The sequence below is a fragment of the Canis aureus genome, chromosome 24 (genome assembly GCF_053574225.1).
Source record: "Canis aureus isolate CA01 chromosome 24, VMU_Caureus_v.1.0, whole genome shotgun sequence".
NCBI lineage: Eukaryota > Metazoa > Chordata > Mammalia > Carnivora > Canidae > Canis > Canis aureus.
In genome coordinates this window covers 48,300,729-48,313,478 of record NC_135634.1, presented here as the reverse complement: position 1 = coordinate 48,313,478, position 12,750 = coordinate 48,300,729, and the positions used below count along the sequence as shown (strand labels likewise).

Sequence of the window (12,750 nt, the reverse complement as noted above, 5' to 3'; positions counted from 1 at the left end):
CAGTTTGGGACAAAAAGCAAAGTTTGAGTGTATCAGCATTTATGAAGTAGTTGCAAATGAAGAATTAAATCCTTCAGAGTTACTTAGAACTGAATTTATTCATGAAAAGTACAAGTCTACACGGTGATAACATAATCAATGAAAGAATAAATGGTAATCTCTAATGAAAATTGATATCATCACATTATGTTCCTACTCATTACTTAGAGGTCAGATCATCTTTTCTGTTGACTTTTTAAAGTCTTACTCTAGAAGCAATCCCAAAGCCTCCAGAAGCATTCGTGAGATGAGCTATTCAAATCCTTGTATGAGAATTGCTATTTGACCAGAAGAAAATGTCATCTATTATTCACCCTGGTTAAAGAGTAATGCAGGGGAGACAGAAAACTAGTTTTGTTTAGCTTGCATAGATACTGACCCAACCCCAACCCTGTTTCCCACGGTGGCACAGCTGGGAGGTTATCCTTCAGGTATTTTTATAAACTTGGTCATTTCTCAATTGCCAGTGCATATATAGTCAGAAAACTTGGGAAAGACCTCATATTAACAAAAAACTGAGGATTCTCTGGATATTTCCACTCACCTCCATAAATGGAAAATAGACGCTTGTTAAACTATCACCCAAGGACAAGCTTCATCAATCTGCAAGATGGCTACAAGTGAGCATAAGTGGCCAAAGACAGGGCGTCGACAAGGGTCAGGCAGTGAGGGGATCAGAAGGCTGGACGGGGACCGGGGACTCCAGGCAGTATTCCAGGCAATGGGTGAGCCAGAGAACCATAGGGCCATGTCAGGGCAGGGATAACAGAGGCCAGGGAGGGTGTGTGGTGTGGGGCTGGGAAAGAAAGCTTGGAGCAGCCATGGATGGGGCCTTTGGATGCTGTGCAGAACCTTCCAGAGAAGACAAGAGTCATCCTGGGGGTAGTGACTTGAGCAGACCTGAGTTGTGTGAGTTGTAGTCTAAGGCCTGTGGTTTGTGGCCAACGTTGGGATGGCCCGTGGGTGAGGAAGTGACCGAGGCAGGGAGACAGGTCCAGGTGGTGACCACCATGAGACAGGAGGCAGGCTCAGTGCAAGCCCAGGGCCCACACAAGGACAAGTGTGGGCCAGGGGTCGGAGCACCTCAGAAGTCTGCATCCTTCCACATGGGAGGACGCATTGAAAACCAAACATCATTCACAAGGTGGAGAGCGAAGCAACTGAGTTCTGTTTCCCTCAATTTTTTCTGAAAGTAATGAAGAAGGAAAGGTACATCCAGCTGGTGATGCGAAGATCTGGGCTCATAGTCACCAACACCCGTCCCTGGCTCACAAAGACCCACCGTCACTCTTTTAAGATTGCTTCTCCTCGCACTTCGACCCTTGCCTGGGGTCACCTCTATCAGCATAAATGTGTGTCAGAGTGACCTGCCCAAAGCACCTCTCTAGTGCAGCGGGCACGAGCCCCCCTTAGACACGCTGTTATTCAGAATTATGAGAATCAGTGAGTACCCCTGGGTGTCTTGAGACGTTTGAACCTGGAGATGCCTGGGATGAAGTTTAGGGGTGAGAACTTGTAAGTTTTGCAGTCCCTGCTTGGATTTCCAATCTTCGGTGGGGCTGGCAGCCCGAGAAAAGAAAGGGCTGTTATGGTGGGTCTCCATAATCGTGCACAACATTTTAAAATAAAATAATTGTGGGGGCACCTGGGGGCTCAGTTGGTTAAGCGTCAGACTCTTGATTTCAGCTCAGGTCATGATCTCAGGGTCTTGGGATCAAGCCTCATGTCAGGCCCTGCACTGAGTGGGGTGATTCTCTCTCTCTCTCTCTCTGTCTCTCTGTCTCTCTGTCTCTCTCTCTCTCTCCTTCCCTCCCTCCCTCCCCACCCCTACTCACATGCACTCATGCTGTCTCTCTTAATTAACTAATTAATTAACTGTGGCTGGTAATCTTACATTCATTTGACCATTTCATCAAAAATTTTGCAAACAATTTAACATTGAAAGCATGAAAGTTTTCAATTTTGTATCTGGATCCATCTGGAGACCTCTATTCTGAGATGCTGAAGGAGAAAAGCAAAGAGATTGGTCTAGGTGTTTTCACCTCACCAGAACTAGTAAAGGAAAAACATAGAAACACCCTAAACACTTTCAAAGATGAGCTTCCAGGGACACCTGGGTGGCTCAGTGGTTGAGCATCTGCCTTCAGCTCAGGTTGTGATCCCAGGGTCTTGGGATTCAGTCCCACATCAGGCTCCCTGCGTGGAGCCTGCTTCTCCGTCTGCCTGTGTCTCTGCCTCTCTCTGTGTCTCTCATGAATAAATAATTAAAATCTTTTTTTAAAAAATAAAGATGAGCTTCCAAAAATTAATCATTTTATCCCCTAGACAAGAAAATGAACATCTACCTGTACCTTATATAAAAATTATCTCACCATGGATCATGGACTTACATGTAAAACTATAAAACTTTTAGGGAAAAACATCTTCAGGATCAAGGGCTCAGCAAACAATTCTTACACTTGACACCAGAAGCATCCATAAAAGGAAAGAGTGATAAATTGGACTTCATCACAATAAAAATTAAAAAAAAAAAAAACCTTATACTCTGGGAAGAGGATGAAAAGACCAGATACAAACTGAAAGAAAATATTTGCAAGCTATAGATGTGACAAACGACTTGCATCTAGAATATATGAAGAATTCTCGAAATTTAACAGTAAAAAAAAATTCATCTTTCTTTTGGATCTTTGGTTTGCAAACCATCTCTAAAAGATAAGGACATCCTCTGTTAAGAATATGTGATGGTTACCCTACAACCCAGCAATTGCACTGTTGGGTATTTACCCCAAAGATACCGATGTAGTGAAACACCAGGACACCTGCACCCCAATGTTCACAGCAACAATGTCCACAAGAGCGAAACTGGAAGGAGCCACGATGTCCTTCGACAGATGACTGGACAAAGAAGATGTGGTCTGTATACACAAAGGGATATTTCTCAGCCCTCAGAAGAGATGCATACTCACATTTGCTTCGACATGGATGGAACTGGAGGGTATTATGCTGAGTGAAGTAAGTCAATCGGAGAAGGACATTATATGGTTTCACTCATACAGGGAATATAAGAAATAGTGAAAAGGACCATAAGGGAAAGGAGGAAACTGAGTGGGAAAAATTAGAGAAGGAGACAAACCATGGGAGACTCCTAATTCTGAGAAACACACAAAGGGTTGCAGAAGGGGAGGTGGGTGAGGGGATGGCGTGACTGGGTGACGGGCACTGAGGAAGGCACTTGATGGGATGAGCACTGGGTGTTATACTATATGTTGGCAAATTGAATTTAAATTAAAAAAGAATATGTGATAGAGGGGCGCCTGGGTGGCTCAGTTAAGTGTCTGCCTTCAGCTCAGGTTATGATCTCAGTCAGGGTCCTGGGATCAAGCCCCAAATCAGCCTGCTTCTCCCTCTCCCTGCCTCTTCCCCCTGTTTGTTCTCTCTCTCTCTCTCCCCGTCAAACAAATAAACAAAATCATTTAAATATATATATATGCTAGAGAAGAAAGCTAGCGTCAGGAGGACATTCTCTGCCAGCCAAGAGCCATCTCTGCAAATGTGCTTTCGGTATCAAAGTCACAGCCCTTGTCTGACAGTCGCTTTAGGAGCCAGAAGAGGAGCCCCATGCGATCCATCCTTGCACCTCTTTTCTCTTTGTTGTTTTTCAAGCCATGTGTTGAACCACTTGGGCCTATTTTAGGTGGATTGTCTCTGTCCGGAACTCGTGATCATGTGAATCCTAAAGTCTTCTCTACGTCCACCTAATGTCGTGCTAAATCCTGGCAAGAGCCTGGCACCCAGATCCAGCACCACGAGCTGTAAAAGGTGCCGTTTGTCTGCAGCGCCACCCAGCCTTTCCGTGACCCCCACGCCTCCCCTCCCGCCGCCTGGCCCACGGAGGTGCTGCTCCACGCTGGACCACTGAGCCAACCACGTTCTCATACCATCTTAGGGGGTTTGCAAACTAAACTTTGTACCACTTCACAAAGAGGGAGAAGCACGCGTTGCGGATTTCCAGAGGCTGTTCTCAGGAATGAGGCCATCATCGTAGACACGTCCTCTCCTCCAACCTCTTCTGACATTCCAGCCAGCTTGACGTCCCTACAAGGACTCAGGCTGGGATCAGCTTCCAGAGCTAAGAAGGAACCCGATTGTCAGACAAGCCCAACGTGTGGGGTACCCCCGGAGAGGCAACTGAAACGGGGGTGCCACAGTGAACCTGCAGGCAGGGCTGAATTTCTAGAACCATCCATGCCCTGGATGGTGGACACAACGCTCCCTGCTCAGACTGGCCAGCAGGGAACCTGCCCGGGTGGGTGGCCAGGGGCTGGACCTTTGCTCATAAGCCAGAAAGAGCACGTGTGCCTTGGCACAGCCCAGGCATGAGGATGTGTGCGCCTCGTAACTGTCGCATCCGGGTCAAAGTAGGCCTGTAATCAACAAAAATATCATTTTTCCTCAACAGGAAGAAGATGAGGGATGGAAAATGTCACCGAGTGTGTTCCTTCCCATGATGGAGGAAGGAAACAACGTGTACAAAGGTTGGTGCAGGAGAATATGGGAAGGCAATGGGTTACCCGTCCGCCCAGGGTGACCCCTGGCCCGAGCACCCGGCCTGTGCGGGGAAGAATTAGGTGCTCAGCCAGGAGAGGCTGCAAACGTGCAGCTCATCGCCAGCACCTTCTGTCCGTCTCTATTTTAAAATTCCTTTGAGTCGCCGAAAGGCACAGAATCAGTAAAAAAAAAAGCCAGATATGAATAGTACGAGGACGTGATCTAAACCTCCATTCTGTTTTTGAACCCCTAGGACCTCAGCTGAACATTCTCTTGCTGGGAATGAAAGGGATTGTCCCGGATTGTTTAAATTAATAAATCAATGCCTTATGGACAATGAAATGTTTTAATCCTGTCAGACCAAGACAGGTGCCTGAAAACCCACACATGATTCTTCTGTCCATTGTTCAGCATAATTAGCACCGTGGCTATCATCTGAGTAGAGCTGCAGGTGTAGGCATTGGTCTTTCGGGCATTTCTATTACAATTTACTGGAACAATTGTCCACGTCATCCCAACACAGAATGACCTGCCACGATGACCCTGGTTATCGGTACTCTTCGGTAATCCCTAAAATATGCGATTAGGACGTGGAGTCCGCCTTGCGTATCCTTCCTTCCTAATTCTGGTCTTATCTGGGCAGCAGGCATATTTTTTCATTGACTCATGGTTTTTACCCTAATGAATTGAGCCTCACCCTAAGCAGCAGTATCAGCGTCATTTCAGGTTTGAGATGCTCGCTGTATAAAATGAAAATGTCCACGTGCCACCGAAAATGCTTCCACCAAACACTAGTGGCAAGCGTCCCACCCTGCATGCAGTGCTGAGCTCGGGTGGAAGCCCAGGGGGTAGGTGACCCAGCAGGATTTGGCAACCGCTGTAGTTGGGGGAAAGGTCAAAGCAGTGACCTCCTGTTGTTAGATGCCCAAGACACGCAAGCCTTTGTATTTCTCATGCTCATCTCGTTTGATCTTCAGGACAACTGTGCGGGGCGGGGGGCGGGAGGGAGGGGTGAGTAACAAAACTATACCCCTATGGCAGGTGCTGGTAGAGTATTTTTTTTAAACATTTTATTTAAATTCCAAGTTAGTTAACATATTGTGTATTATTAATTTCAGGGGTAGAGTTCAGTGATTCATCAGTTGCTTACGACCCCCAGTGCTCATCCCATCCCGAGCCCTCCTTGGTGCCGGTTCCCCCAGTGACTCCATCCCCCCACCCACCTCCCCTCCAGCGACCCTCCCTTTGTTCCCTAGGGTTAAGAGGCTCTTACAGTTTGTCTCCTTTTCTGCTTTTATCTTATTTTATTTTTCCTTCCCTTCCCCTGTGTTCATGTGTTTTGCTTCTTAAATTCCACGTATGTGAAGTCATATGGCATTTGTCTTTCTCTGACTATTCCACTTAGCATAATACTATCTAGTATCTATATTCCATGATAGATAGATAGATAGACAGATAGATAGATAGATAGACCACATCTTCTTTATCCAGTCATCTGTCGATGGACATCGGGGCTCTTTCCATAGTTTGGCTCTTGTGGACGTTGCTGCTATAAACACTGGGGTGCAGGTGCCCCTTCGAATCACTGCAAACCACAGTGCGGAGCAATCACTGTCAGACACACTCACTCACTGGTGTATTCATTCAACCACCATTGTGTCCAGTACACCAGGCGTAAGGCTACTGTGGGGATACCAAGGTGGCATGTGCCATCAACATGCTTACAACATACTGGGCGTGGTGGAGGTGGATGGCGTGGGGACAGTGGCATAAGTTGAGTGCTTTTGCAAAGTAGGCTGGCAGCAACAACATCCAAGGTCCAGCTAGGAACCACATGCATCACACTGTAGGGTCATGGGCATGCCATGGATGCTACTAGAACTCAAGTATGTCTGCAACAAGAAGGGCCCCTTATTCAGACCTGCTTTCTGCCACATTTCTTTTGGTCTTTACGGCCACCGCATGGCTTCATATTCTACTGGTCTATCACCAGCTTCCCAGGTTTGCACCTTCGAACCCATCAGGTCATTTGCCAGCTCATGTTCTGCTGAAGTCCTCCCTCCTGGAGCCCTATCACCTGTCATCCCTGGGCCTTCCTTCATCCTTCCTGATTGTCAGTCCTTCATTTTGGTGGAGCCCGTCCTCCCCCAAGGTGTCCTGAGAAAGAGCTACCGCAGGGGAGCTCTAGACGCCAACACACTTAAATATGGTCTCAGGCTTATACTCAGGTCATAGTTTCCTTCGGCATTTGGAAGGCCTGGCTCTCTTCTCTGAAATTACTATCAGGAGAGAATAAGGGGAAAGACAGGAAAAGCCCTCCTCTGCCATAACAGGGAGTCAGATGCTCACGTCTCAAACTCATAAATCAAGAAGTAGCAGTATGGCCGCATGACGAGCATGGAACAAGAGACAAGCAGCTCGAGGAGCGCTCAGGAAGCTAGACGGCTTCACACCCACCTCCCATGGGTGTCCTGTTCCACCAGCGAGCCAGGCACTCTCACCTCAGGGACCTGGTGCTGTCTGTTCCCCCTGCCTGGAGTACTGGTCCCTGCAGGCCTTCCCTGAGACCCTTGTGGGCTCACAGTCTCCAGCCTCACTCTGTGCCCACCCTGTTTTACTTACCTCGGTCTGCAGGGGATGTGAGTGTTCCCAAGGGATTGCCAGGGATTGCCAGGTCCCAGAAGGCAGCGCCTCGCACTGTCTGCCCAATCTGATAGCAGCACCTGCCCTATAATCAGGCTCAGTCAAGTCATGAACTAAGTAACTTATGAATGAATCAGATTTGCAGATAACTCTGAAACCATTCCATGAAATTTTATTTTAAGAGTTTTATTTATTTATTTATGAGAGACACACGAAGAGAAGCAGAGACACAGGCAGAGGGAGAAGCAGGCTCCATGCAGGGACCCTGATGCGGGACTCGATCCCAGGACCCCAGGATCACGCCCTGAGTCAAAGACAGACGCTCAACCGCTGAGCCACCCAGGCGTCCCTCCATGCAATTTTAAATGAATGAATGAATACAGGAATGAATGCCATTGGGCAATTTCACTGCAAGGCAGAGTTAGACAGTTATGCTATAATCCTTTCCATATTCTCCAACTTTGTCTAAAACAATGTGCATGTATTATTTTGGTAAAAACAAAAACTAACTTGGGGGAAATCTAATGTTCCCGTGGGAAGCCGAGTCTTGCAACCTGCTGATCCACTCAGGAAAGCTCTTGAGACTTTCCACACCGTCTGTGTAATATGTTTCCATTACGCTGTTTGTATAATATCTGTTTCCATAAAGCCTAAAAAAAAAAAAAAAAAAAAAAAACAAGCAGTGGTCATTTGGGAGCAGAAATCGTGAAGTGCCATTTCCCTAGCTGGATTTGTAGCGTTTCCTGTGTTATCTTGCCAGGTTTCTGGTAATTTAAAGAAATTAAATGTCTTCATCTTAGCATTTTTTTTTTCCTCAAAAATCCAAGGTTTTCCTTTTCAAATAAAACATTAGCATTTTAATCACTGCCCCCCACCCCCACGTGAGAAACTGCCCCAGCCTGCTTTTCACATTCTCGGGATGAAAGCTTGTGGGGCAGTTGTTGTGCTTTGAGGGCCCTGAAAAGCTTCCTGCATTTGTAAATGTCCATGAAATTCTTGAAGGGATTGAGAGGTGCCCTGTGCAAAAGTGTCATGAGAAAAGCAAAGTTTCCTCGCAAAACCAAGACCATTCAAATGGCGGGAGTGGGGAAATCAGCAAAGGCCACCAAGCACTGCTTTATTCGCGGGACACAGTTACAACTCCAGAATGAGAATGTGTTACGAGGTGCCATTGCTTTTACATAAATAATCGCCTCGTGTTCCTTTCTGTTAAATATTCTGTGTCCCTTTCTTTAGGAAATGCACTGTTTCCAGATTTTAGTAAGTCTGTCTGGTGAAAAAGCAAAGGAGCTCCCTTGCAACAGCAAAGGATATTTTTTGCTTTAAAATATCTTAATAAAAACAGATGAGTTTTGCTGTTGGAGATAGAATGATCGTTGCAAGGGGGAAGCCTGCTAGACAAGAGTGATCAGTAAATGGCACCTTTTAGAGACATTTAAACACTCCGTAGTATTTTCAAGGGAGAGAGTTTACAGCTTCAAACACATACGGAAAAGCATTATTTATACATGTTAAAGTTTTCCACAATTTAAGCTCGTGTGCTTTTCAGCAAATGAACTGAGAAAGAACAATTACCCTCAAATGAGTGAAGTGCAAATTCGCTCTTCCTTGGGTGTACACGCACCTTACAGAGCGACCGCAAAATCCACCTGCCAAGGCGGGGTGGTTCGGGGCCAAGATAAACTTTCAAATAATGACTTAACACGTGTTTTATGTCAGTGGGCTGGTGTAGACAATTTGTGCAACGCCTAGTTTTCATTCCCTGACTCTAAAACACAGGATAGGCCTCTCTGGCTGGCACTCAGTCATGGGAGTGATCGTTTAAAATAATAAAAATTCAGGTCCTAGCTTTCTGGCAATTACCTGTGTGCCCACTCCTGCCACGAGTGGCCTTCATCGGTCTGATCACCTGCCCCGCCCAGGTGATGACATCCTCACCTCTAGGGTCATCTCCGACAGGCAGGCACCCAGGAGAGGTCAGCAAGAGAGACCAGAGGTGCCACATCCACTCCCAGCCCCATCATCCGTCGCCATCATCTCTGCCCCAGGGGCAGGGTCACCTGTCACGTGGCCACCCCAATGGGGAAAGCCACATGGGTGAATTGGCTCTATGAAAATTGTACCATGTTTGTGACTTGTTTCCTGTCTATTTCTTATAAGTCTACAGTGGCCACCCCAAGAGAAACTGGCGTCCTTTGATAATCCTCGTTTTCCAAAATCTGTTCCCCCAGACTTGCGTCACCATAGGCTGTGACCATGGCAGAGACCCTGGCTAGCCAGCCCCTGGCACAGCCCTGCCCAGCCACACCCCCTCAGTTCTCCAGTGTGAAGCCGGGGAAGGCTGAGAGCCCTCGCTGGACCTGGATTCCAGACAGACTCTATTCTGGCCAACATCCCATCCCATAGGGAGTGAGGTGGGCCTGCCTGACTGTGTGGCAACACCTTGTGGTGACCATTCCCAACTCTGGAGATTTCCATGCCAACCACCAGGAGCATTGTAGGCTCTTCAGCCTGGGGCTCCCACACTTTTGGAGAATTGGAGCTGCATTTCCACATCCCATCTTCCTATAGTTTTCCTGTCCACAGGATCCTGACTGATCACCTTGAGACGACAGCCACTGGCCCTCAGGCATCCATCGCTTCCACTTTGCTTCCACTTTTGCTGTGCCCAGAGCAGACACCTGTCTGCTCTGGGCACAACTGTCCTGCAGAGTCCCTCTCCCCTGAGGAAGTGGGGATTGTCAGTAAGGAGGATGAAGACCATAAGACCAACAGTCATAAGCGGTACATTGAGGTTTCCCCCTGGCCCCACCGCGGGCTGCATCCTATGGGCTGGCATCAGATGGCCAAAGACCTGCCCATTGGCCAGCTTTGAGTTGTGCATCAGAATCTCCTTGCTGTGCTGTCCATCTGTCCAGGATCTGCAGCTTTTCCTGGGTCACAGCACATCTTGTCCCTTCTTCATCTCTGGTCCCTCTTGCTGACCTCAGACCCTGGGATTGATTTGGCCCTCCCTTCTCATCTGTTTGCCAAGGAGTCTCTCCAGGAACCTTCTCCACTCTCCGTCTTCACGGTTGACACTCCTTGCTCTCCACAGCTCCCAGACATGTGTTGGTGACTGTGACTGTCCCTCCCTTCTCAGGCAGCTGCATCAGGAGGACTCATCCCTGGCTGGTCTCAGGATCCCCCTGCTGAGCCCATAAGGGAGGCCATGGTTGAGAAAGCTCTGCCCATTCACGTGTTCACCTGCCCCCAGCTGCACCCTTCTTCCCAGGTGTTAGCCTCTGCCTCAGACAGGTGTTGAAGGTTGAGGAGCCGCTACCCGGCCCCCACGGCCCTCAGTTGCCTCCCCTAGTTGAAGGGCATTGCTATCCTAAGGATGAGCTCCCAGGGAAGTGGCCAAGCCGGGTGGTGGTTGCACGTTGAGTTCTGGCAAGTTCCTCCCGTTGTGAACACAGATTCTGGGAAAACGTCTCATTTCCCAGATGGACAAGTCTCATTTTGCACAGGACACCACCCCATGTCCCAGTGCCAGGATCCAGCTGATCTGTACCTTGGCACGCATTTGGAATTCCCCTCTGAGAAATGAACTTTAGTTCCGTTTATTCCAGCGACACAGAATTATCCTTATTTCCTCTAAGGTCACATTTCTCTAACCATTCTCCTAACTGCCAGGCCAAGGCAAAAAGGGAAATGGAAAACATGTATGATTTCAAACCCATCCAAAAAGTAATTCAAAAATATAGCTGTCAGGGGAACGTCAAGGGTACTTGTATGTTCAGTGCTGTCTTTTAACAAGGGGCTGGGGCTAATCACTGGCGGCTTCAGCCAGCAGTAAAATCTTTCCTATTTTAGTGAATCGTTTGAATAATGAAAGTAATATAAAACATATTACAAAAATAGTCATCCCACATTTGTCTAATTATATAATCCCACAATTAATGTATTATTTTTACATGGTTATAATCATTAGAAGAATACTACTCGTGTCATACTTTTTATTTTATGTTTTCACATTAGCAGTTTTCTTTATTTTTTAGGTTATTATGCAAGCACATTTTTCCCATTTGGGAAGTTGAGGGAACAGAACACATGAGTCCCATCACTCTGCCATCAATAAACTCTTGATTATTTTATCCAACCTTGTATTCCATGCAATGCTTTACATTGCAATAACTATTTTCGTTCATCTTCATGTTGAAAAAAAAAATTCATTTTCTTTTTCTCAATCCTTCTGGACCACAGACATGTGGAAGAATAGAGACGAGTCGTGGAATTTCCCGCAGGACTATGACCCGGAACTGATCAAACAGGAGAAGCGAAAGGAACTAGAGTCCGAGATCAGAGTGCAGGTAACACCGCACTTAGATTTGCGCGAAGACAAGTCATCAGTGGCAGCCATTGGGCTTCTTCACCATTTCCCATCAATGATCGGCCTAGATTCTAAGCTATTTTTAAACTTCACAAAGAAAACACAAGGCACACAAAGTCACTCATAAGTGGTGTGTTTTGTACTCTCCTAGGTGGATGAGCTAATGCGACAGGAGCTCAAAAACTTAAAACTGGCTGTGAACAGAGAAAAGGAGTATCCGGTCAAAGTGGGAAAGAAGAAAGGTAAAAAGGTGAGTAGCAAGCCAGCATGGGAGGGATGAGGCAGATGCAGATTTGAATCATGAGCAGGAATGCTGCCCAAGCCCCAGAGTTGAGTCCTGGGTGCTGCCTGGCACACCCAGGTGGATTTGCCTTGTTCCACCATGTAGCCTTCAGGGACATGACCTCATAAATGCAATACATTCACCAGTCTCAGAGTAAACTGCTCACTGCAGATTTGCATTACCCAAACCCCACATGAAGGATGAGGACAATGAGGGGAGCCAGTAATGTACCCAGAATGCCTCCTCTCTCGTCCTGTAGGTAGATCTGTAGAGGAGGCCAGCGGCAATAAGCAAGTTCTTTGTGAGTAGGGGAATCAGACAAATTGAATTTTAGATTGCCACCAATCCATCTCAGGGTGTTTTGGGGTAACCATGTAAATCCTGATGTTCAAAGTTCATTTACTAAGGCCCTGTGAGATAATAGAAGATATATATAGGTCCCTGGCTCCGGTTCCTGGCACAGAGCTCCTGAAACCCTTTTAAATCACTAAGTCATGAGAGTAGTTGGAGCATATGTGTTCTAATGAGACAACTCTGGGTGGGCTCCCAGATGGCTCCTGTCTGGGGGCCGGTCACCAGGTAGACCAAGGCATGATTAAAAGCTTCGAATTTCCTTTTTTTTTTTTTTTTTTTAATTTATTTATGATAGAGAGAGAGAGAGAGAAGCAGAGACACAGGCAGAGGGAGAAGCAGGTTCCATCCCGGGAGCCTGACGTGGGATTCGATCCCGGGTCTCCAGGATCGCGCCCTGGGCCAAAGGCAGGCGCTAAACCGCTGCACCACCCAGGGATCCCAAAAGCTTCGAATTTCCAACCCCACCCCCAACCCTCCAGAGAGGGGAGAAGGGCTGGGAAGGCAGCTAATA

At 47.2% G+C, this 12,750-nt stretch overlaps 1 protein-coding gene across 3 annotated transcripts in view; it reads left to right on the top strand.

Moving 5' to 3' along the window:
* Window positions 1-12,750, top strand: part of DRC11 (dynein regulatory complex subunit 11) — a 146,868-nt gene that overhangs the window by 75,695 nt on the left and 58,423 nt on the right. For all 3 annotated transcript variants that reach the window (XM_077869338.1, XM_077869337.1, XM_077869339.1), the window contains 3 exons: window positions 4,499-4,574; window positions 11,476-11,582; window positions 11,754-11,852. In XM_077869338.1, coding sequence (XP_077725464.1) covers window positions 4,499-4,574; window positions 11,476-11,582; window positions 11,754-11,852 — 282 coding nt within the window. The remainder of the gene's footprint in view (window positions 1-4,498; window positions 4,575-11,475; window positions 11,583-11,753; window positions 11,853-12,750) is intronic.